General features: G+C 40.3%; 1 protein-coding gene and 1 long non-coding RNA gene across 4 annotated transcripts; one reads left to right on the forward strand and one right to left on the reverse strand.

The window, feature by feature from the left end:
* Window positions 1-1,070: 1,070 nt before the first annotated feature.
* Window positions 1,071-16,833, reverse strand: LOC116687966 (uncharacterized). The gene is made up of 3 exons (XR_004331671.1): window positions 16,823-16,833; window positions 10,836-10,838; window positions 1,071-1,146 (listed from the first exon to the last, which is right to left on the reverse strand). It is a non-coding gene; the product is annotated as an uncharacterized LOC116687966 (long non-coding RNA).
* ldlrad2 (low density lipoprotein receptor class A domain containing 2) lies at window positions 7,870-24,822 on the forward strand. Of its 3 annotated transcripts, XR_004331670.1 has the most exons (6): window positions 7,870-8,076; window positions 16,130-16,615; window positions 17,262-17,411; window positions 17,526-17,666; window positions 19,754-23,045; window positions 23,114-24,822. XR_004331670.1 is itself a non-coding variant. In XM_032513707.1 (5 exons), exons 1-5 carry the CDS (start codon window positions 7,992-7,994, stop codon window positions 20,047-20,049), a joined length of 1,158 nt encoding a protein of 385 aa, XP_032369598.1. In that variant the 5' UTR covers window positions 7,870-7,991; the 3' UTR covers window positions 20,050-24,822. The 3 variants fall into 3 exon arrangements, 2 of the variants coding, with proteins under 2 accessions (XP_032369598.1, XP_032369599.1); XM_032513707.1 differs by having other exon boundaries at window positions 19,754-24,822; XM_032513708.1 differs by having other exon boundaries at window positions 17,529-17,666; window positions 19,754-24,822.
* The last annotated feature ends 1,331 nt before the right edge of the window (window positions 24,823-26,153 follow it).

The following is a 26,153-nucleotide window of genomic DNA, read 5'->3' on the forward strand; positions in this document are numbered from 1 at the left end:
TGACCTAATTATAATTGAAGAACTTGTTGAAACTCACGTCCTTGTTATGAAATTTTATTCCCCTGCCCTGTTATTTTTGTTAGAGTTGATTTTTATTCTACTACAGACTTTTTTATTTCAGAGTGCCCTCATCATAAGTCAGCTTTTATTTCATAATCCTCACACAATAGACCAGGGGCGTGCAACCTCTGACATATATAGCAAGTGTAAGTCGCTTTGCATAAAAGTGTCAGCTAAATGACATGGAATGGAATATTTGATGATGTCATCACCCTCTTCAAATCATACCCTCAATTTTGAATAATCATAATTATAGTCACGATTCATCCTATTAAATTAGTCTTTTTTTAAGTACATATGAACTTTTTTTGAACTAGTAGTAGTGTTGGAGCCTAAATACATGTTTTTATATTTGTTTTTTTTGTCATATAAAAGTAATTTATGGTGCTGTTAGATACGTTAATACAGATGCTGCTGCCCTTTGCGTACAGCCGAGCAAACTTTTAATAATGTTTTTGGAATGGCAAAACGTCAACAAATAGGGATAGAAGCCGAATATTTCATTCAATGAAAACCATGAATTTTGGAAATGAGTGACACATTTCAATATATATTTGACTTTTGGACTTGACAACACTCTGGGATTTAGGAAACGTTGGATCACATGAGTGGGAAACAACCCACCACTGGAATCTGATTCTACAAATAGTATAACACTGATACTGTGAGTGGAGCCTAGTCTTTATCTACAGCTGTGCAGAATACCGACTTTCACACAGAAGCAACAGACGTGCACACAAAAACAAAAACATATGCTGTGCAGCTGTTTGAATCATAAAGTCAACGTCATAAAGCAAGCTTCAAACTATTCAGTAAAGCCCTATAACATACACATAATTGATATTGGACAATCGGTACTTTCAGTAAATATTTTTTTACAATGAGATTTTAGATGAATAATCATCCATAACGTGATACACTTTGAAATGATAGAGAAAACTCGTATTTATATGCATGCACAGAAATGGCGTGATGAATCAAATTCAAATGATATACCCTCAAAATGATCCACAGATGTTGTGAAAAAGGGCAGTTAGCATGTGCGTGTTATTGTCAATTTAGACAACGTTACTGTTTGTCACTATACTGTTTTCGTCTTTTGAACTTTTCCAACCAAAATGAATCAAGTTCTGTTTTTGTGCACGGGTAAAATGTAGTTTAATAAACTGGCCGACATTCACTCTGATACTCTCCGACACACTGCATTCCACCTGTTGTCTTATCATTAGGGATGCACCAAATCCAGATTTTTGGCGTTCGGCTGAATACCGGGTCCACTGGTTAAGATTCTGCCGAATACCGATCCTCTTCCCATCCTCAGTTTGTTACCACAGTAACCACATTAATGAAGTAAACAACGTCCTGTGCTGTGACTCTCCTTCCAATGCCGTACCTGACGTTGCTGCATGTTGGCTGCTGTCTGTTGATTCCTTCATGCACAACTTGTATTCTTCCAGATGTTTCATACCAAATGTTGTAACCGCGGCGATGTCGTGTATTGTTTAGGGTCCTCGCCGCCACGGGCCAAATCGGCATTGCAAGTTGAACCTGTAGCCTGACTTGAATGGCCTTCTTTTGACCCAAAGTACTGCCAAACATCACTTGTTCTGCTCTCGAGTTCCATCCTCACTTTCTCCCAGCCTGCTGCAGTGTTTCTCAAATGGGGGTGCGTGAATCCTTAGGGTAACAGTGTTGTATAATAAATCTATCATTGACAGCACTTTATTGCACACCTTGCATACTTTTTTGTTGTGTTTTGAGCTGGTCAGGGGGTTCTTGGCGTTTGAGAACCACTGGCCTACTGCATTGATCGGTCCAGCTGTACGTAAACACCTTCACCTACCGGCGCAATCCTGGATTCAGTGCATCCCTCCTTTTCATGAAGCCTTTATGTACCAGCCTTCCCTCAACCTGCCTTGTCTACTTTAGTTAGAAGTATTTTATTTCCCAGAATGCCTTTCAACATCCTCTACACAAGGGGCATTATAGCTTCGAATAGGAGTATTCAGACTGATGGTGAAGGGCAGGCTAGTTACGTCAGTTACAACAGATGCTAGTGAGCTACAGAAGTGCTGACTAATGAAGAGACCTGCTGGTCTGCTCTTGTTCTTGATGCATTGAACCGATGACTCCGAACCTACTGTTGCTTCTTTATTTCCTCTCGGCTGTTTAGGGCCAGTTCATTGTACGTTTGTAGGTGTAAGTCCTTCTGACTCTCTTCATGCCTCTTCATTTTCCTTTTACACATTGAGCCTGTTTGCATTGGGTTTCCTTGCTGATTTTGATTGCTCTATAGGGATTAGTGATGGAACACTGGACAACACACCGTTTCGCCACTAATCGTATATTTAATTAGATTTTGTGAATATACTTTTGAAAATTATTTGTTCTATCTTTTGAAATGTTCTGTATCTTTTTTGAGATTTTGTTCCTGTTTTAAAAACTGACTTTTTGTAAGATTAAAAAAAAAAAAAAGATGTCACACTTTCATACTGTGGTGAGTTATTTTAACTAAAACACATGCAAAGTTGTCCATAGCACCAACTGGCAGAGACTGTGTTATGTTAAAGGGTAATAATGTTAACTTATTTTTTAACCTGGACCCGATTTCTCCATGGATTTGTGTCTAATAGACTGAACTTGGAAACGGGCTGACGCCAACCAAGCTTCAATGTAACCTAATGGGGTGATTGTGCACCCTAGATTTTTGTCCACTTCAATTTTTACACTGTTGAAATCATTCAAATATTGAGCCATGGCATTGTTAGGGCAGTGATGGCCTAGAGGTTAAGAAGCAAGCTTGGGAACGGGAGGATAAAATCTTAGATATAAGAGTCCCTCCCTCATTATATCATCACCATCATCGCCCTTGGACAAGGTCACTTCACTTTACTCCAGTGGAGTAGCTCAGTGGCAGCAGATCAGATCAGACTGTGGTTGTTGGGTCAGCTTCCAGGAATGAATGTGTAACTGTGTGTAGGTCGTTGCAAATGATGCTCTCAGTCGACTTACCTGGATAAATGAAGGTTAAAAAAAAAAAAAAAAACTGTCTGTAGCCTACTTTAAAACAACAGACTCCCACAACGCCTTTTTTCCGACTCCATTTCACTCTCCACACCGCTGTCTTTGGACAGTTATGAGATCGATAATGCTGTGAGAGTAACAATCTGAACCTGTTAGTGGAAAAATCCCTAATAGTGGACAGAAAGGCTGCACAGTTGCCCCGTTTGGTTACATTGCATCTTGGTTTGCGTCGTCCTTGTTATTTTAATTCCACTAGATGGCGCTTTGTGTATAACAAAGTGTTGAAAGAAAACTGGCTATTCCCATGACAAATTCTAAGTAATGACAACACTGTCGGCGTGTCCACATGATTCAAGCTAGAGCTGGACACGTATTCCGGCCTTTTGCTTTCAATCAATCAATCAGACTTTATTTACATAGCACTTTTTATACATGTAAATGTAGCACACACAAGTGCTTCATACTAGAGCAGGGCAATATATCAATATTACATCAATATCAGGATATGAGACTATATATCATCTTAGATGAATATCGTCATATTGTAATATGGCAAGTGTTGTCTTTCCCTGGTTTTAAAGGCTGCATTACAGTTAAGTGATGTCATATTCTGAACTTACCAGACTGTATAACTGTTGTATTATTTGCCTTTACCCACTTAGTCATTATCTCCACATTACTGATGATTATTCATCAAAAATTGCATTGTGTAAATATTTGTGAAAGCACCAATAGTCAACACTACAGTATCAATATCAAGGTATTGTATACAATGTGATATTTGATTTTTGCCGACAGCATTGGGTCTTGCAGCTGTTTTAACTGCATTGTTTCCGTATTCTACAAACACGTAGGTATATGCATAAGAATAATTTGAAAGATTATATATAAGTCAAGGTGAGGCATCAGCGTTATCTTGATAGATGAAGAATTCTTAAGCGTACAGCTCTGTTTTGGTGGAAAGTGTATGTTCTAATTTTTTGTCGCGCAACAGAAAACTCCGATAGGACAGATAGTCTAGTTAGCTGTCTGGATTTACCCTGCAGAGATCTGAGGAGAAGTTAACCAGAGTCCTCAGAAACCCACCAGGGGTTAGAACGCCAACACAAAGACAGAGGACGGAAATGGATGAAATGAGGGACATCCGGCGGAATATCTGGCGGCACCGGAGCAATCCCGGAAGTGGAATGTCGTGGACATAGACTACCAGTTACCAAAACACAGGCTCTCTGAGGTTAGGATGATGATCTCGATGCTAAACACCAGAAGCTCAACGGCCTGTATGAGAACCTGAAAGAACCAAGCAGAAATGGAAAGCAGACATGCTCGGCCAATTGGATGGCTATTTCTTTCTTTGTTTTGGACATATACCTTTATTTGTATAGACCAGCTGAAGACATGAAAGAGGAGAGAGAGGGGGAATGACATGCGACATCGGAGTCGAACCTGCAGCCGCTGCGCTGAAACGTAGACCTCTATATATGGGCATGTGGTCTAACAGGCGTTATTTACACCTCCACCTTTTTTTTAAACTTGCATGCTATGCGCCAGTTTCATGAAGGCACCCCTTTATCTGCTATACAATCATTAGCCTCTTTCCAACCAAGTATTTACAGGAATGTAGTTATAGGGAAAGTCCACTTCTAAACCGTTCTACTAACTACTGTCCCCCCAAAACGTTCACACTGGCCAAGTGATCATAGGAACAGCGTGAGCACTGTTATGAAGTTTGAAAACAATCTTCAAAGCAACAAACCTGAATTTGAGAAGATGGAGTTTCTGCCTTCAGCTTCCCTCATGTTAGATTTAGATTTTGACAGTTCAAGGCCCGTCTGGTCGTTTTCACTCATAAACAAGTTTTGGTGTAATGAGCTTTTTGTCCAGGTGTGAAGAACTACTGCTCTAAATACAGGAGTAGGGGTACCAGAACTTGACTTAAAGTGTCCAGTCACCCAAATTACGTGAAATAAATAAATAAATGGAATATCTGTGGCATCACAGGGGTGCAGTGGTCAGCACTGTTGCCTCACAGCTAGTTTATAGATATCGACAATGTTTCATTTCTTTGGACTGCTCCGGTGCCACCGCGTCACATACTGTACAGTTGTGTTAAAAATATTACCAATCCAACATCACTAACCCCATAAATCATATTTTTTGGTAGAAGTGATATTTCTACATGACAAATCATTTGCTAGTAAGTGTTGTTGAGTCATAGAAAATCAACAGACCCAACAGTCATGACATGCATGCTGCTCATTCTGTGGAACTGAATCTGTAATTGAAAGGGGCGTGTTCAAAATAATAGCAGTGTTATGTTTAATTAGTGAGGGGATTGATTCTGTGAAGAAACAGGTGTCAATTATGGCCCATATTTAAGGAAGGAAGGAAGCAAATGTTGTGCATGCTGGTTATAGTTTCATTTCACACTGAAATACTCAGCAAAATGGATCGTTCCAGACATTGCTCTGAGGAACAGCAGACTCTCATTAAAAAGTTGATTGGAGAAGGGAAAACATAAATAGAAGAGCAGAAAATTATAGGCCACTCAGCCAAAATGATTTTAAATGGCATCCAAAGCCTGAACGACGTGGGAAAAAACGGTAACTACCATGCGAATGGGTCGAAGAATAGTCAACATGACAAAGGCTCAACCAATGATCAGCTCCAGGAAAATCAAAGAAGACTTAAAGTTACCGGTGAGTACTGATAGGATCAGAAGAAGGCTATGTGAAGCAAAGCTATCAGCTAGAAATAGCAAAGATCTCCGGACCTCAATCCCATAGAACAGTTGTAGGGTGACATCCAAAATGCTGTTTCTGAGGCAAAACCCAGTAACACAGAGGAATTGTGGAATGTAGTTCAATTGTCCTGGGCTGGAATACCAGAAGTTGGTCAACTCCATGGAACACAGACGTGAAGCAGTTCTCAGAAATAATGGTTATACAACTAAATATTACTGCAGTGATTCAAAGGAAAGCAAACCCTTGAGAATTTTTTAGTTTACACAGTAAATGTTTGAGTGTGTAAAGAAAAATTAAAATACTGTAATTTTTTTGAACAGCCTAATATTCCTTTTTCTTCACTTTCTGTAAAGGTAGAACACAAACCTGATCAATTTTGGTCATGTTGCAATTTGCGCTATGGAGGAAGGTCTGGCTATACAAGACTACCTCACAGCAGTGTGTGTCAATCAATCAATCAAACTTTATTTCTAAAGCACATTTAAAAACAACCAGGTTGACCAAAGTGCTGTACATAGACATGGAACAATAAATAGACAGAATACAGCACCAGACAAATACAACATACAGTTCTCATGCTGGATTAAAAGCCAGGGAATAAAAATGTGTTTTAAGACGCGATTTCAAAACCGGAAGGCTGGGGGCCAGTTTGACATGTAGAGGCAGCTCATTCCAAAGTCTCGGGGCTGCGGCTGAGAAAGCCCGATCCCCTCTACTCTTCAGCCGTGTTTTAGGGGCAACAAGAATAGACTGGTTTGCAGACCTTAAAGATCTTGAAGGGGCATGTGGCTTCAACAGCTCAGTTATGTAGACTGGAGCTAGTCAATGGAGGGCTTTAAAAACAAACAATAAAATCGTAAAATCAATCCTAAAAGTAACTGGGAGCCAGTGAAGAGAGGCAAGGACAGGGGTGATGTGATCTCGCTTACGAGTTCCAGTGAGGAGGCGAGCAGCAGCGTTTTGAACCAGCTGTAGTCGAGAGAGGGAGGCCTGGCTAACTCCTACATACAGAGCATTACAATAGTCAAGGCGTGTTGTAATAAAAGCATGTACAACCCTCTCAAAGTCTGTGAAGGATAAAAAGGCCTTAAGTTTAGTGAGAAGCCTAAGTTGAAAGAAACTTGCTTTCACAACAGAATTGATCTGCTTCTCCATTTTAAAATCACAATCCATTTTTACACCCAGGTTTGTTACAACAGACTTAACGTAGGGTTGAAAAAGGCCCCGGTCTTTTTGTGAGACATCAGAGGTGCCACTGGGTCTAAAAACCATAATCTCAGTTTTACTCTCGTTAAAGTTTAAAAAATGGAAGGCCATCCGGGCTTTAATATCATTAAAACAGTCAACTAATCTTGCTAAAGAACTACCATCATTTCTTTTGATGGGCAGGTAGATTTGTGAATCATCTGCATAAAGATGGAAGCTGATGTTGTGTCTTTTTAAGATACATCCCAGGGGAAGCAATAGAGTGTGTGTGTGTGTGTGTGTGGGTGTGTGTGTGTGTGTGTGTGTGTGTGGTGTGGTGTGTGTGTGTGTGTGTGTGGTGTGTGTGTGTGTGTGTGTGTGTGTGTGTGTGTGTGTGTGTGTGTGTTGCAGTTAGGAATCAGAAAAAGTTCAGAGGTAAATGACTGCAGTCTTCCATATATTGACAGGTTGTCTGGTTTTCAATATTGTATAACACTTTGATATTAGTCTTGACCAAAGTATAACGACAGCACCAACATTTATTATTGTTGCAATGTATTTTCACCCAAAAATGAACGATTATCGTAGAAGTGAAGGAGTCTCTACTTTAACAACAAGTCCCCCCCCCCCCCTCCCCAGGTCATGCTCCTCTGCATGCTCTCTGTTTACTTCTACCAAAGTCATTTTCTGGTAAGATACTAGTACATTCAAGTATTGCTTTCAAGTATACAAGACTGAAGCTGACTTTACATGGACAATGTTGTGAAGGTTTTCGTCAGGGGGTGGGTGGGGGACTTTTGTTTGTACGAGCCTTTTTCTGCTGGCTCGACAGCTGATTGGTTGATTGTTGTCATGGAGATAACTGGACGGGAACGGGAGGAATTAAAAGCCAGGCAGCGAGAGTTTGGGATGGAGGGCAGAGCGGCGGGACGCTGCTGGGTGTCTCCTCTGTGAGTCTCCCGTCTGTCGCTGTGGAGGATGGAGGTGGAGGTGGAGAGCTGCTGGCTCAGGCTGCTCCTCCTGCTCTGCTTCATGGCTCTGCACAGCTCGGCCATCGAGACCGGTAAGACTTCAGCCTCCCACTGCTAACGGCGGGATCGGGACCCGCAGGTCCCTTTGGTGGGCGCGGAACGCTGGGAATGCGATGAGTGTGCTGGAGTTATTGTAAAGTGCAAAGTGTATCTTCTATTCCTGTTTCTTGACTCAAAGTCTAACCGTGTGCTATTATCTGAAGAAGAAGAAAAAAATAGTGAATGTTGTAAAATTAGAACTGTACGGAAGAGAATTATGGCCACATGGATTCGAGTTCTGGGTTTAACCCTCGTGTTGTCCTCGGGTCGAATTGACCCGTTTTCCTATCTCAATGTTCTTTTTAACTACCCAAAATAACATGATTGATTCCACACAGCGCTCTTTGGCAAGTACAGATCTCTACTTTCATTCATTTTGGGGTGTCTTATTATATTTTATAGCATTTGAAAAATAATTGAAGTGGTTTCACGATAGTATTGAGTAAAAGTTGACATATCCCAGTCTGTGATTATCCATCAACATATATTCCTTTAATGTCAGTCTAAATAATTCCTAATTTCTGCTTTTCTAACTCAAACATTAGGTCTAATTTCCTAAAAATTGGGTTAACTGCACTGCTTATTGGACTCAGAAACTTTTCTAAAGTTCCATCAAATAGTAGGCTACAGCTGTGTATGCTATGTCCAGCTTCACTTCAGTTTTTGATTTCAAGTCTTTTTGCATGCAGGTGTGTAGCCTAACAAAGGTTTTATCTCTAAAATCTTTCTAAAAATTGACAGACTCTGTGAAGGGTCTTTTAATCTGACGTAGTAGTCATCTGTACCAGTATGTTGTTTAACCCTCATGTTGTCCTCCGGTCAAATTGACCCATTTTCCTATATCAATGTTTTTTTTTGATTACCCAAGAAAACATGATTGATTCGACACAACGGTCTCTACCAATCTCATTAATTTTGGGGTGTCTTATTCAATTTTATTGCATTTGAAAAACAAATAGAAGTGGTTTCACGATAGTATTGAGTAAAAGTTGACATATTCCAGTCTGTGATTATCCATCAACATACATTCCTTTAATTTTAGTATGAATAATTTCTAATTTCTGCTTTTCTAACTCAAACATTAGGTATAATTTCCTAAAAATTAGGTTTATTGACCATAGATTCCAAAAATAAACTAAACTAAAGTTAATAAGTTAGTGTTATGTAGTGTTAAATGTAAAAAAGGGATAAAAACATAAGAAGAAGTTAAAAACATCCATAAAAAGTCAACAAAATGTTCAATTTTGACGGGAAGACAACACAAGGGTTAAAGGTAGAATTCTCATAATTCAAATACAGTTTTCACATGTGGCCCTAATCCTCTTGCTTAATATTCAGATAATCCTACTACTATAGTAATAATCCTAAAATATAGTGCAACTGTGATAGGAATGAAAGGTAACAAAAGTAGTAGCGCCTGCGAGTGACAGAAGTATTGTTGTGTATGTAATGCAAAATATAGCTCAAGACGCATGCCAACAGCTTTATTCCACACATCGTACTCATTATTGTCTAATTATGCATGCGAGTCAGAGTATTGTTTTGTGATTATGTGGTTTAGGGGAGACACTCCAGGCAAAACCCCCATTTTTCAATATTTGAGTTTTTGGGCTATTTTGCTTCTGTAGCATGTCTTCTGTCAGACTATTGAGAAAAACACATCCAAAATACACATTTATGTGGTTATTTTACGACACTTTGTCTATTTGCACCTGCAAATTTCTTTTAACCCTCATGTTGTTCTTGGGTCAAATTTGACCCGTTTTCAGTTGTTTTTTTTATAACAAAAAAATGGGTCTTTGAAACGAGCGCTGAAAATGTCAACATTAGAAATATCAAATAACTTTGGAAAAAACATAAAAAAAGCACCCACAACATTGAAAAAGTGACAAAAATGTTGTAAAAAGCGATAATAGTGTTTCATGGTTGACGGGAAGACAACACAAGGGTTAAATTTACTACAAATTAGCATTAGATGATGCCTCTTTTGCATATTTAAACATAGCATTTCAGAAAACTTGTAATGCAAACACACTTCTCGGCAGTTAATGTAAGTAATTAACTGCCGAGAAGTGTCATGTTGATATCTGTTAGTTAAAATGTTTACCGCAATCACCTGTAATGTCGTGAAAAATGTGTGGCATTTTATAATCCATATCTATCAAGGCTGTTTACGCAAAATGAGTTTTTCTCTGACTCAGTCAGAAAATCTCCCCTTCTGCAACACATACGCCAAACGTTCCATTTTCATATTATGTTTCATACTCTGGAGATTTTTTACATTGGGGTTGGTTCAGATATCATTCATAGCCTGAAACATTTTATACCTACCCCTTTTTTTATGGCTGTTGACACCATATTCAGATTTATTCAGATTTAAGGAGATCCTACATTCCCTCTGTAAAAACCTTTGACTTTAACAACAAAATAAGAGAAGAATTTTGAAACTGGCTTTAGTGTTCAGACTTCTCTTCTGGAAATACATGCAAATTAGCGCATATTTAACAAGATAATGCATAATTTCCATATTTAAACACAACATTTCAAAAAACTTGAAATACAAAAGATATTTGTCTTAATGATAGTAATCAACCGAGGAGGTTTCATGGGGATATCTATTAGTTAATTTTATTTTTTTTCTTCATTAGAATTTCATCTAAAATGAATCAACGCTTGATGGTCACTATATTAATTCATTACATTTATATAGCGCTTTATCATAGACACAAAGCACTTCGGGGGGGGGGACTACTCTCTAACACCATCAATGTGTTTCCAATGTGTAATACTTACTGCATATGAATCACATGACTCACGCACGTTTCAAGAGTCTGTTCATTTCTTTTCATATCATATGGGAATAAGACGAGAGTCAATGCTGCTGTGTAGAGTCTCTGTGCAAATGTCAAACCACCACAGGCCCTTTAAATCACTTCTCAAACTAACACTGTGTTTTTAATCATTTGTTTCATTAAAAAACAATTAAAACTTTATCAAACACAGGACTTTCACACAGGAGAGCGGGGTTTGTGTCCCACGTGTGTCCTTAACCGTCCCCTTACAGAACCGTAAGCCCACCCACAACCAAGCGCGTGTTATATGATGCTAAAGGAGACGACCAAGGGCGTGTTATATGACACTAAAGGAGACGACTGAGCACGTGTTAAATGACGCTAAAGGAGACGACCAAGCGTGCGTTATATGACGCTAAAGGAGACGACCAAGGGCGTGTTATATGATGCTAAAGGAGACAACCAAGGGCGTGTTATATGACGCTAAAGGATAAGACCAAGGCCGTGTTATATGACGCTAAAGGAGACGACCAAGCGCATGTTATATGACGCTAAAGGAGATGACCAAGCACGCGTCATATGACGCTAAAGGAGACGACCAAGCGTGTGTTGTATGACGCTAAAGGAGACAACCAAGCGCGTGTTATATGACGCTAAAGGAGACGACCAAGCGTGTGTTATTATATGACGCTAAAGGAGACGACCAAGAACGTGTTATATGACGCTAAAGGAACCAACCAAGCGTGTGTTATATGACGCTAAAGGAGACAACCAAGCGTCCATATTTTACGAGATGGGAATGAGAATGTGTTGTAGTATTGAATTGCTATGGTTATATGATCAAATGATGTTAAAGTTATTGATTACTAAGTAAATAATAAATTAAAGATTGAGTTTAAGTAAAGTGGATACCATACAGTAAGTGTGGGTAACATGACAACATACAGTGAAATAACCGAAATGTGTGGACCATCCCAGAGTTACTGTAGTGTTTATGTTGAGGTAGCTATTATGTTAATACCTTCCATGTATTACATCATTGTGGCCGATGATGAAAATCATTTATTGGTGCTATATGTTAGGATTTTTTTTTTTTTTTTTAAATGTTGCATCTGTGTGATAGAGGTAATCCATTTGTTTTTAAATTTTTCAAGGCAAATTGTGCCAGCACATCTCAGGGGGTAGCAACATGAAGGAGAAAACGTTAAAATTAAGTTGATTATGTATAGTGAAATACGAGAAAGTGGCGTTGAGAGCTGCACAGTGTGCTGGCTGAGAGAGAGAGAGTGTGTGAGGCAGGCGCCACGGATTCGATCGGACGAGTTAGTCAATCGGAAGCTTCCTTAAACAAAAAAAACAAAAGAACACTATGTACATCATAACACACATATTCCTGTCTTTTGCTTTCAATCAATCAATCAGACTTTGTTTACATAGCACTTTTTATACATGTAAATGTAGCACACACAAGTGCTTCATACTAGAACTGGGCAATATATCGATATTATATTGATATCATGATATGAGACTAGATGTCGTCTTAGATTTTGGATATGGTAATATGGCATAAGTGGTGTCTTTTCCTGGTTTTAAAGGCTGCATTATAGTAAAGTGATGTCATATTCTGATTTTACCAGACTGTTGTAACTGTTCTATTATTTGCATTTACCCACTTAGTCATTATATCCACATTACTGATGATTATTTATCAAAAATCTCATTGTGTAAATATTTTGTGAAAGCACCAATTAGCAACACTACAACATTGTTGCGGTATCGATAGCAAGTAATTTAGTCAAAAATATTGTGAAAAAAAATAAATATTCTATTTATCAATATTGTGATTTAAAATTGCATAAGAAATGATCAAATATTTAGTTTTCTACATTGCTCAGCCCATTACAGTACAGTGATCAACATGAATATAGTAGTCTAATATAAAGTTGGTATGGCGTACAGAAACACTGAACTCAATCACTTTTAAGTGTAAAGTGATATAATGTGTTGAGTCACCGGTGTTAGAATGGATGGACCGTGAGGCTGCTGCCCTTTTCCACACAATGCTGTCTCCCATGTGTCACCCAGGCCTTGACCCTCACCCGCTCTCTGGGTATCTTTCTGAAATGGACTCCATTTACAATAATAGCATTTTTAAAAGAGTTGGATTTTCAGCCTGCAAAACTCTTTACTAGGGACAGTGTCCCCTGTAGCTTTGTATTTACTTGTGCGGTGCAAAAGGGGATGAGCTGTTTCCCACCAACAGGGGCTCCCTGGCTTTGGGACATTCCTGGAGGTGAGTGCGGGAGGATCTAGATGTCTCCCAGGGAAACGGAGCTAATAAACTCCAGGGGTGGTCGTAAATTTTCTCAGTATTTGGCCTGCGGCCCAGAGGCCGGGGGCGGTGGGCGGTGGGTGGGGGCACCCGGATCTGCCGAGCCATCTGGCCTGGTAGTGCCTGTGGATGAGCAGTAGGGCTGCACTGTATATGGCAATTTTATAGTCATCGCAATATCAAAATCAATATCAATACACAGATTTGTCAAACGCGATAGGTACTGTAACTGTTCTTCATTTTAGTGCTGCCTTTTAAATTCAATTCAGTGCTCAATTTGTTCAATAAAAGAATTTTGGAATGATTTTCTTCTACAGGCAATGAGTACATTTACATGCATACAAATATTTCCCTCTTATTCCTAATATGTGATATTCAGCGTTTTGTGATTAAGAAGTGGGATGTTCCGATATCATTCAGGTTTTAGAAGCATTCTTTGGACATCTATACAGCGCATTCAGTATGCGTCTCAATCAGGGTTTTTACTGCAGTTCACGCCCAGTTTACGGCCTTCTGCTTGTAGACAGCTTATGGTCAGCTCTGTGCGTTACTATGGTTACTGTACACAAACCACCTGGCCAACAGTTTGCAAGGCTGCAGACCCCGATAAGAAGGAGAAACACTACCGCTACTTTCATCTAGCTACATTATCAAAGCCTTGGACATCAACAGGTTTTTAGATCAGCACAAACATCGCCACGCCGACCCTTTCAAGAAGCTGCTTGAAGGAACAAAAGAGGGAGCCTGTGTTTGCACGGTCCTACAGGTCCTCCAACGCTGGTATACTTTGAAAAAATTCCATTTTACACGGCTGCATGTAAACGGGAATATTAGTGGAAAATTCCCCTTTAGTAGCCATGTAAACATCTTAGTCGGAATATTGTCTTTTTTGGAATGAGGGCAAAAAACAGAATATTATGTGCATGTAAATATAGTCCCTGTGTTGTATTTTAGCAGAATACTGACAGCAGCAGAAATGTAGAACTGAGTACATATTAGTAAATAGTTTATTTCTCACAAGTAATATTGTTATCGCGATATTGTATATTGTCCTCATAACAAGCAGCCCTAATGAGCAGTGAGCTGCTTCTCAAACCATCAAGAAGAGAATAATAAACTATTATTAGAATAATAGTAGCCTGGCTCCGCCCTCCAGCGTACTTCCGCTCAATTTTCATTTTCCTTCATTTCTTTACATTTGCGAGTTTTCTCCAGCCAAATATTTATATATAGTATATACTGTATATATCCAGAGGGAGTGGCTGAGAACAATGACATTGAGGTTTGGTAGCCTTCAGTGAGTGGGCCATGATGTTGTGGCCCTCCTCCCCACAGGGTTCTGGAAAACTTTGATTTACCAGCTTGCTATTGGTGGTGAAGGAGTTGGCTAAGGCTACCGCTAGTGATGCTAAGCTGACGTTGTGACCAAACGTTAGTGATTGTTTATGGCAGATCCAGAGTGGCTCTGGGCTGATCCAATAGTTTTAAACTAAACAAAGTACCTGCCTTCAAGGAAGTTAACACTTGTCAATGGACCAGGCTAATGTACCAGAGTCCGGTAGGACCGGGCTAATGTACCAGAGTCCTGTAGGACCAGGCTAATGGACCAGAGTCTGGTAGGACCAGGCTAATGTACCAGAGTCCGGTAGGACCGGGCTAATGTACCAGAGTCCTGTAGGACCAGGCTAATGTATCAGAGTCTGGTAGGACCAGGCTAATGGACCAGAGTCTGGTAGGATCAGGCTAATGTACCAGAGTCTGGTAGGACCAGGCTAATGTACCAGAGTCCGGTAGGACCGGGCTAATGTACCAGAGTCCTGTAGGACCAGGCTAATGTACCAGAGTCTGGTAGGACCAGGCTAATGTACCAGAGTCTGGTAGGACCAGGCTAATGTACCAGAGTCTGGTAGGACCAGGCTAATGGACCAGAGTCTGGTAGGACCAGGCTTATGTATCAGAGTCTGGTAGGACCAGCCTAATGGGCCAGAGTCTGGTAGAACCAGGCTAACAGGCCATAGTCTGGTAGGACCAGGCTAGAATAATAGACACTTTTCAACCAAAACCAAAACATATCAAGAGACACTCTTGTGAAGTTGAAATAATAATAATAATAATAATAACAATAACAATAATAATAATAATGTAGATGTGATGTCGTTTCATAGGGAATGATGTATTGTTTTTCCTAGTCATTACTGCCTTGTGTGCCCCTACCAATCACTGGTCTTACACTCACACACTAACACTGTACAACAGCCCAAAATATGAGCTGGGTTGGCATGGTTGCCAAAGCCTTTCTGTCTGTTATGTCAAGATTAGGATTGTCTTCTTTCTATAATAGATTCCTGTTGCTATTTATCAGAGGGGTTTTCCTGTTCATATCTAATTACTAAGTACTAAAAACAGCAACCACTTTGGCAAGAACAATGCTGCAAAAGTTCCCTTTGTGATCAATAATATAAAATATTTTTAAAAAGCCAAACACATACATCCATTGTCATTAGAGATAAAGATACCACTAGAGGAAAAGCCTCCAATACTGCCCAAAATACTGGTGTCGGTATCAGCGAGTACTGGAGTATATCACATAATTTAGCTCTGAAGAAAATCTACTGTAAAGTAGTTTCTTCCTGTTCTTTTTCCGTTATGACTTACCTTCAAAATGGATAATAAAAGAAAGTTCTACGGCATTCATTGTTTGTTCATGTTTCCCAAAGAGTTTAACCCGAACCAGGCCACACAACAAAGATAGTAATCACATCACATCCATACAGGGATAGTATTGGATTAGTACTCAGTATTGGCCGATACCCAAGTTCGGGTATTAGAATCAGGACAAAAAAAATGGTATCGGACCATCTCTAGTTCTCCCAACAGAAATGCTCCAAGTTGTCTCTGAGGATTCTGTCTCTCTCTTGTCAGTGAACTTGGTGGACTTCTGTGGCCAGACGATCCGGGGTGACGGCATGATCGTCAACTCGCACCAGGAATCTAAGAAGTACTACTTTGTGACCATGGGGACTGACTGCCACCTCACCATGCAAGCCAGCTCCCCTAAAGACAAGGTCCAATTCCACTTCCGCTTCTTCCTGGTCTACAGTTTGCTACGAGTGGCCCCCCTGAGTCCGGCTCCTCTCTTCCCAGAGTCCCCTCGGGGCTCCGTCCCTCTAAACCCCAAACTGGAGCCCACTTCCGTTGAGAGCTTGGGGGACCCGTGTCATGCCGGCTCATATGTTCAGTTCTATGATGGAGGGGACAGGAGCTCGCCGCCCCTCGGGCCTCCTCTTTGTGGGAAGAGTCCGCCCCGGCCGGTGTTGTCCACAGGAAACTACCTGACCCTGAGGCTGGTGACCCGGGGGACACAGCCCAGAGTTGACTTTGTGGGGGACTTCACTTCCTTCAGACTGGGTAAGAAAGATACAGGCTACATTGACATTGCCATGTTTTGGTTTAAAAAAAATAGTTCTTCTACTAAAGCTACCAACACTGTTGTGTGCACAGAAACCGCTTTTGGCTCAAATCTCTGCTTAAAAACCAAAACGTAGCAATGTAAATGTAGCCACAGACATGTCCATCCATTCTACAGATGATGTGTCTGAGATACGCATACACAACCGATGTATGATGATGGTATAATGATCCTGATGGCCTGAAATCAGGAAATAATGGAGAACGTTGATGATTTTATGTAACAGGACATCTTGGAGTGCATTGTCACTCTCATACAATAACCACTCAAGTAGAGGTATGTTCATTGATCTTCTATCCAAGTGCATGTGTAGCCAGTTAACCACATGGCTAGGTGAGCTTTACTGTTAAACTGTTTGTTTAAAGCACTTGAAGAAGCAATAAGCGGGATCACGGAAGGCATGTATCATGTTGACACGCTGACAGTTTTGTTGTCAATTCTTAAAATTCCTCATGGGGGAGACAGAAACTACGCACTATAACTTTAAATCTCAACCAAAGAGAGTTAAACTTCCCTACAATGTTTATGGCTAACTCAGACCTTCCTCTCTTACCCTGATCCCTTAATTGTTATCTTCCTCTTTAGGCTTTAACCACTCCGAGTGCAGCAATGAGCCCTATTTCACCTGCCGAAATGGGAAGTGCATCCCTCTCAGTCTGGTGTGTGATGATAAAGGCATTGACAACTGTGGGGATGGAAGTGACCTGGAGGAGAACCTGACTACGGGTTGTAAAGGTTAGTTAAGGGATGATGAGGGGACATTTGTGAAGTTAAGAGATACAGTCCCTGATTTTATTACAGCATGCTCAAAATCTCTTTGCAACATCATTCGTATCTGTCGTTCATCAGCAGGTCAGCTTTTACTTCCTCAACCTCCGCCCCCTATTGGAACCCCACCCCCACCTTTTGTGAATCCACCCACAGTGCCGATTCCTACACATATCAACTGTGGCATGCCAAACAGCGCTCCTAGTCATGAGTCTGTAACAGGTGAGTGACCACTGTGACATAATGGGCCCTATTTTACGGTGAAGTGCCTGGCGCAGGTGCATGTAGGGCGTGTACAAATCCACTTTTGCTAATTTAACGTCGGAAAAAAGGCTCTGTGCGCTGGTCGCATGGTTCAAAGGGGTTTCACTTAGTGTCTTCATCAATTCATAGGTGTGTTTTGGGCGTAACATGCAATAACATCCTTTCACTTTAACAGCCTGGTGCTTTTGTACCATGATGCATTGCTATTATGATGGCGGATTTTCTAAGCAGGAATGAGAGATTTTCAGGAGAAGAAACTGATCTGCTTGTGCATGAAGTGAAAACGCGCAAGCAGATCAAATCATAATACTATTTCACATTATAATATTTGTACTTGTAATGTTTTACATGTTTGTGTGCTGCTGTGCGTCCCTGTGTGTGTGTGTAACAAGCATAGAGTTCACGCGCTGTACACGAGCCTAAACACATTTTACTAATGCTCTGTTAAAATAACAAGGTCCCTGGTCTAAATTCTAATTCCCTGTCAGTCAATTGCGGCATCACATTCCACTGTCTCAAGATAGCAATACGCCAAAAATACACCTGAACACACCTCCCTGTAAGACCAGGGCGCACAGATGGTCTTAAATTAGCAAAGACACTGGCATTGGGCTTTGAGCTGCGCTGCAACGGGTGCAAGATAGGGCTAAATAGATATTTAGTAATCCAACCAATAGAAACACTGTCCACCGGCAGGAATCTATTAATGTGTGATGCACTCTGCCTATGTCCTCCAGTTGGTGGCTTGGTAAACTTATTCACTAAAGGTCCATTTGGATTTAAAGTAGTCCTGATTACTGACAATGAAACTAATGGTGGTGACCATTGAGTTGTTAATTTCACCTAAAGGCTCGTAAACCAATAAATGGAGATGGATCTCACGGCTGAGAGCAGCCTTTTGAGTGATCTGTCTCTATTTCCCGGTCCCGGGTGCAAACACAGACTGTCTGGGCCAACCAGTCAGCTTCTGATTGCTTTCAGGGCCCGGCCAACTCTGGCCTGAGAACACAGCCATTCTTCTGTTCTGACTGTTCAAATGAGGGCGGCAGAAGCGATTCACATTTGCCTGCTGTACAAATTGCCAACTTTTTTTCTTTTAACTGAGTTTTCCATTTCAATGCAACTTCTTAGCTGTGGTTGAACTTCTTCTTTTTTTTCTAAGTGAGTAAATACTAGCCATCTAAACAGTCCGTGGGCTCCAGGCACATCAAAATGTAATTTACTGCCCACTAAGTATCTTAAATGACTGTTACAGCCAACCTCTATGAACTACATCTACAGTATGTCAAGACAATTAGACAGATTCAGATGTAGAGCTGGGCAATATGGACAAAATCAAATATCACAATAGTTGTGACCTTGTAAATCAATGTTGACATTGCGGCGATAATGTTGGGTTGACAATTGGTGCTTTCACAAAATATTACCACAATAAGAGTTTTGATAAATAATCATCAGTTGTGGGCAAATGCAAATGATAGAAAAGCTGTCTGGTAAATGAAGAAAATTACATCACTTGCATACAACCTTTAAAACCAGGAAAAGACACTGATGCCATGTTAGGATATCCAAAATCTAAGACTATATCTTGTCTCATATTGATATCAGTATAATAACGACATGTTGCCCAGTCCTATTTAGATCTGCTGGAGGGCATAGTTTGTGACCTGTCTCTCTGTATTGGACAGAAAGATGAAATTGATGTTGTTGTTCCTTCTATCTCTGGATAAAATGCCATAGCGAGTTGTCTTTTCGATATTATAGGGTTAAATAAATTGTGCTACATTGGGGGGGGGGGGTTAAAGAGCACATGAGGACATCACACAAATGAGCTGTTTCGGTTACACTCCCACCGCCGCACAACCCTCAAAAAATTGCTTTTTTTGGAGTGCAGCTTTCCTCTGTCTGTTGAAGCTTGTGGTGGCAGCTCAAACCTTAAAAATGGCAAAGGTAGTTTGGTTAGTAATAAGATAAGCTATATACAGTGTAAGTGTTTCCTAAATGAATTATAACTTCAATGAAATATCCCCCCCTCTTATCCGTAGACTCCCCCGCCTCCCTGTTCCTGTTGGTTCTCTACATCATCCTGGGAGTGGTAGCAGGCAGCATGGTGCTCTGCTGGTGCTGCTGGTCACCCGGTTGGTTCCTGTGGCGGGTCAGCTTCTGTCGCTTTTTACCCTGCTGCAACTCGGCCTGCGCCTCCTTCCAGCTCTGCTGCACCCACAGCAAGGAGCACCGACTGGCAAAAGTCACCCCACACACACCAGTCAACGGGGCCCCGACAGGCACAGCGGCCACCCCCAACACTGCTGAGGAAAATGTTACCACGGCAGCTGTTTAGAGCAGAAGGCCTGTCCGGTTGATAAGTTTGGGCGTGGGTACAGTATGCTGACACTGAGCTGTGATCAGTAGTGGACGTGAGCAGTCACTGCATTAGGCATTGCAACATGACCAAGAATCCTTAAAGTGAAGGTTGGACTCATGCAGTCCAGAATGCAATGCTGGAATGAACAGAGCTGAACTGTTTCGGTAAAACTGTGGTTCGCGTGCTTTAAATGTGATGATGCAGGTGTTGAGACTGCCGTGTTTATGTTGTTATGAGAAGGTAAAGCAGGGTACAGTATAACTATGGAATGTGTAAAAAAAACAACATATATTACCGTATCTCAAAAGACAGGATTAAAGCCCAGTTCAGACCAAAGTTTTGCGACAAGAAGACTGTTTAAGAACGTCGCAGACAGAAAAGGTGCAGCGATCTGAACCGGTCCTTCTCAGCTGAACTCAAACCAGCTGGTGGTGTGGCTGCGACTCAGCTGCTCCAGGCTCCAGAGGCTGGTTTTAGAACGTAAGAGACGTCATCTGTTTCAACTAGAGATGGTCCGATACTGTTTTTTTATTCCCGATACCGATTCTGATACTTGAACTTGCGTATCAGTTGATACCGAGTACTGATCCGATACCAGTGTGTCATATATTTTATTATGTTTTAACAACTGTATATTACTATCCCTGTATGGATGTGATTTCTATCTTTGTTGTCAGTCTGCCTCAGGTAAAACTCTCAAACAATGATCGCTACAGAACTTTCTTTTTTTTATCCAGTTTGACAGTCAGTTATAACGGAAGAAGAACATAAATAAACTACTTTGACATAGATTTTCTTCAGGGCTTTATTACGTTGGTTCAGATCGATGAATAAACTCCAGTACTTCCCGATACCGATACTAGCGTTTTAGGCAGTATCGGAGTAATACCAACACTGGTATCGGTAACAGAACATCTCTAGTTTCAACAGCCAAGTCATCTTGTAAAGTCCTCTACAAACTGTAGGAATAAAATGATCCATAATCCATTTTATTTCTATGTTACAAACTCTTAACTGGTCGAAATGGCAGATACACGGAGTTTCAACGAGTGCCCGCAAGCACGTGGTTTTTGCCGATTCATCACTAGAAATGCCACTGTAGCAAGCATCTCAATATCACTAAAGTTATCCACATTCATATTTAGATGGAACAAATAATATATCCAACTACAAAAAGCCTGTAAGTTAAGATGAACGTACAAAGAGTTGTTGCAGACTTACACATTGCAAGAAGTTGCATGTTTTATCTCGTCTCGTCGCAAATCTTTGGTCTGAACTGGACTTATGGGTTCTTTGTATAACTTTTTCTGCTGTTTTGTAGTTACCTCTTACATATTGTAATGGCAGCATTCTGTTGAAGAGATTGCTTATGACGTTTGAGAAGTGCAGCCTTTAAGGCTTGGCCAGCTGTAATGATAGTGTTAAGTTGTTGGCTTGAACAGTTTTTAGTCATGTTGGTTTGTGTGTAAAAGTGCTTTTCTGCCCTGCTGTAGAGGAAACAAGTTAGTCATGCAGTGAAACTACACTTCCAGTCCACAGCTTGGAACAAAAGTTTGCCACAGACACATGCTGAGGAATCAGCTCCAGAACTATGTTACCCACCTGGTGACAACAGCTGTTCTCCTTGGGAGAAATTCCTTCGAATTTTCCACTCTCCTCCCAGCAGTCCACTGTTTCACATATAAACCAATGTGGCGTTTGAACAATAGAGCACAAAGTCACTGAGTGTCTCTGACTGGACAGGCAAATCAATTAAGCAAACTGGAAAAATAATCCCCATTTTTCTGTGAACTCTACTAAAACTAGGTGATAAAGTTCAAAATCAGTTATCATGTTTACGCCAAATTCCTACCCTACCTAAAAAATAGAGACAATTAAAATATTTGCCTCTTTATAGGTGCCAAGAGTAAAATTGAGTCATCCTCAACATTGTTGGAGAACAATTAGATATAAAATAGGATCTCGGCTCTATATGTTGTTTATTTTTTCCTTGACAACTATAATGTTTTTTTTTTTTCCAAATGGTGTACAGATTTGTAGGCATTCTATTATCAAATAGCTTACAAAATAGTGCATATATCAGCATATACCCATGTTTATAATGCTCTGCCCCTGCCCCTGCCCTCAGGATGAATTATGATGACTTTGGTGATCCTCTGACTTTTTATCTAGGGCATCAGGTCAACATTTTTATTTCGTCCAGTACATTGATTTATGTCCATATACATACATAAACTAAACTAATGACGTATACATGAGCCTCAGCTGAACACCTGAGCATTACACCTGTATGTGACGGTTGAACATCAACTCATCATTCCAGAAGCATGGGCATTAAAATGCTGCTCTAACAGCCTCCACAGATTTAGTATAATCTTTAATTTTCCTTTTTTGGAACAAAAGGAATTATCCAAAACCAGACCCAGACAAAGAGTGCCCATAACTATGTGGAGAAAGGTGCCTACATACTTTTATATACAATTTATTGGGTAAATCATACAAAAGAAATGGAAATGAGGGTGTGATCTAACCAAACCAAGAGAAAAGGTACATGTTTTGCCATGAAGTAAATCAAAATTTGGGTTTGATGTCTTTCTAGCAGGCTTCATTACAGCTAAGAGTACAGTAGAGGTAAGCCCCCTGCCCTCCTCCTATAACCCAGACTGATGCTTCATGTGAGGGGCAGCCTGTGTTCACGTGTCCACCAGGCAAACCTTCTTTGTGGCATCCTCTAGATGGAGTAGCTCCATAACCTTTCCTCCCTCTGCCACACTGTGTGTTGTACATCCCTGTCTTTTTGAGTCCTTGGTAAGACATAAGGCGATATGCTTAAACAAACCATGTGTTTCTGACCTCCAGGTTGCCAGGCTACAGCACATTAAAGCATGCAGATGTCTTTATCTATCTGACTTTCTGCTGCGACTGTACAGGACTACACGTACTGTACACTCATGAGACAACACACAAACACAGTACAGTATACAGTACATCCTGTAAACACACATGCTCGGACTTGCATGTGCGTCACTCTGTGGAGAAGGTCAGCCCTCCAGCTGGATGTTCCTGCCAACAAGACTTCTCACATTTTACTGTAAGCTAATATTTAGCATTTAACAGTCTCGTCAGATCATTTCATTGATAAATACCACTGGTACTGGCTGATTTGATCACATCTGTGTGTTTTAATAAACACTGTGAAAGTCGATAAAAGTAAAGATTGTCAAAGAAATGTCATCCCAGCCTTAATGCGGCACTAATCAATAGTTTTACATTAAATGTGTGAAGTGAAAGGGGTAAACCAACTTTGCTGTTCTCTTCTTTAGTTTCTAGCTTTGTTTTGGATTTCTGGCTTTCAGCAATCTCATTTCCAGCAGCAGCTGGTTCCAGTGTACTGTACACTAACAGCTGGTGAACATATTGAGGTATGTAGCAGATTAAACGCTCCTGCACACTGCCTGCGTTGGGTTCATTTTTTCATTTCCGCTCCCAGGTTAGAGCTTGCACACTGCCTGCGTTCTGCGCAAAAAACGCATCCATGCTAGAAATAAGAATGACCCGTATTTTTCACATCACACGCAAATGTGTTGGAAAGTGTTCCAGGCAAAATAGAATAGGAAAAGATGTTTATTTGTCATTTTGACACAAATACATTTAATAAATTACATTTTCTGTTGAACTCCTTTTTAAATTGTATTTCAATAGGATTCTGATAAAACAATGACATGGACTTTATTGACTCAGGAAAGGGAATTGACATATACAAATATATATATACTGTACGTAATACACAAAATACTGACAAAATAAAGTTACTGTTTTATTATTATTATTAATCTATGTGAAACATACATGTGTACAGACAAGGCTAGCAGCAGCGCTTCAGACACGTTTCTGGTGTGCAAAGACAAAGAAAACGCCACACAACTGACACGCAACAGAATCACCATGCAGACAGAGTGCAAGAGCTCAGATATTTCCTACAAGCTTTGGTGGAGACTAAACCAGTCGGCTTGCATTCGTCAGGTGGACACAAATACAGATACAGCACATGCTAATGTTGCTCCGTGTGTGTGCTGGATGGCGGTATTATGGAACCAGTTTGATTGGTTGGAGTTAGGCATTGACCTTGAGTGGTTAAGGTTAGGATAGCTGATTGGTCAGGGAATAGGACCTGAACAAATCGGTTTACGTTACCCTGCGTAAGCATGGAGGCCTGGCCAATAGTGGAGTGTGAATGCTATTAAAGGGCGGGTCTTTCCAAGAAGTTGAGTGGGTTCCATAATAACTCTGCTGGATGTGTAAATAGGCAACTGTTTGTTTAACAAGTTCCCCATAATCACTTTGTACAGTGATAATTTGCGTTTGCAGTGTTTTCCCTATCCCTGTGTTGCCAAAAAAGTCAATTAAAACAGCTTTAAATTTGTATTTTCAAATAAATGTTAAATAGTTTGAATGATTTGATTTGTCTGATATATATAGTGTCAAGACATTAAAATTTTTCACATTACATCTGAATTTCAGGAAATCTGCATTAAAGCAGAAAAGAAAAATGAAACCGGGAGACTTTTCACTAAATTGCAGCATATTGTGAATAATGGAGATTTGCTTGGATTGTTAGAAGATAGAAATAGAAATAACAAAGAACATTTTACAGTGATTAAAAGAAAAGTAATTGCTTACAGATTAACAGTGCCGTGTCTAAGTGTCAGTCTCTGTTGTGTACATACAATGTTTTAATAAATGTTGCAACATACAAATGTACTGCTGTTTATTAATGCCATATATTTTCTATCATTTGGGGAAAAAATAAACCTTTCACAAAGTATCCCTTAAAGGTCCCATGACATGGTGCTCTTTGGCTGCTTTTATATAGGCCTTATTCAATTCAATTCAATTTTATTTATAGTATCAATTCATAACAAGAGTTATCTCAAGACACTTTACAGATAGACCACACTCCAGAATTTACAAGGACCCAACAGTTCTAGTAGTCTCCTCCAGAGCAAGCAACAGTGCGACAGTGGCGACGGGCCGGTTGGGGTTAGAATGAAGAGTGGCAATAACAAAAATAGAAAAAATTAGTAGTTTGTAGCAGTTCTTTGTAGTAGTTCATGGCATAGCAGGATGGCATAGCAGTTCATGGCATAGCAGGACGTAGCTGGACGTAGCGTAGCTGGACGTAGCAGGGCACTGCAGTTTAGCAGTTGAACATGAAGCGGGACCAAGGCGACAGCTGCTACCCTGATTTTGGAGCCTCTCTGATCCAAGCCTTAGTGGTCCCCTAATACTGTATCTGAAGTCTCTTTTATATAGACCTTAGTGGTCCCCTAATACTGTATCTGAAGTCTCTTTTATATAGACCTTAGTGGTCCCCTAATACTGTATCTGAAGTCTCTTTTATATAGACCTTAGTGGTCCCCTAATACTGTATCTGAAGTCTCTTTTATATAGACCTTAGTGGTCCCCTAATACTGTATCTGAAGTCTCTTTTATATAGACCTTAGTGGTCCCCTAATACTGTATCTGAAGTCTCTTTTATATAGACCTTAGTGGTCCCCTAATACTGTATCTGAAGTCTCTTTTATATAGACCTTAGTGGTCCGCTTATACTATAAACATCTAAATTAAAAATGTTGTCCTAGTCTTAATTTTGCTAAGGTACTGTGATCTAGGTCTATAATAATTTTTAACAGGTCGTAATTTCCCTACATCCATTAAACACTATCTCTAATGCATATTGAAATGTTCCTTCAGCGCTTCGAATGTTATTTTTTAATTATTATTAGTTCCTACTTGCTAGTCCAAATTTAATTCACTCCATTACTACTGCAAACTACAAATGAGACCGGCATGCAACTTAGCCTATATTAAAGCCAATCAGCATTTGTGTTATTAGCGAGAATCTTTTTTGGATTGTACCACAGACATAAACAAAAAGTGAAACAAAACTGGTTAAAGCCAGTTGCTAACTACTTATTTGAAGCCGACTGCTTTTTATACAAAAAAAGCAATTAAACTGAGAACGCTGCATGGGTGGATGGGTGGACGGACGCTGGAGTCTCATGCAAAAAGTAAGAAAC

The sequence above is a fragment of the Etheostoma spectabile genome, chromosome 4 (assembly GCF_008692095.1).
Source record: "Etheostoma spectabile isolate EspeVRDwgs_2016 chromosome 4, UIUC_Espe_1.0, whole genome shotgun sequence".
Lineage (NCBI taxonomy): Eukaryota > Metazoa > Chordata > Actinopteri > Perciformes > Percidae > Etheostoma > Etheostoma spectabile.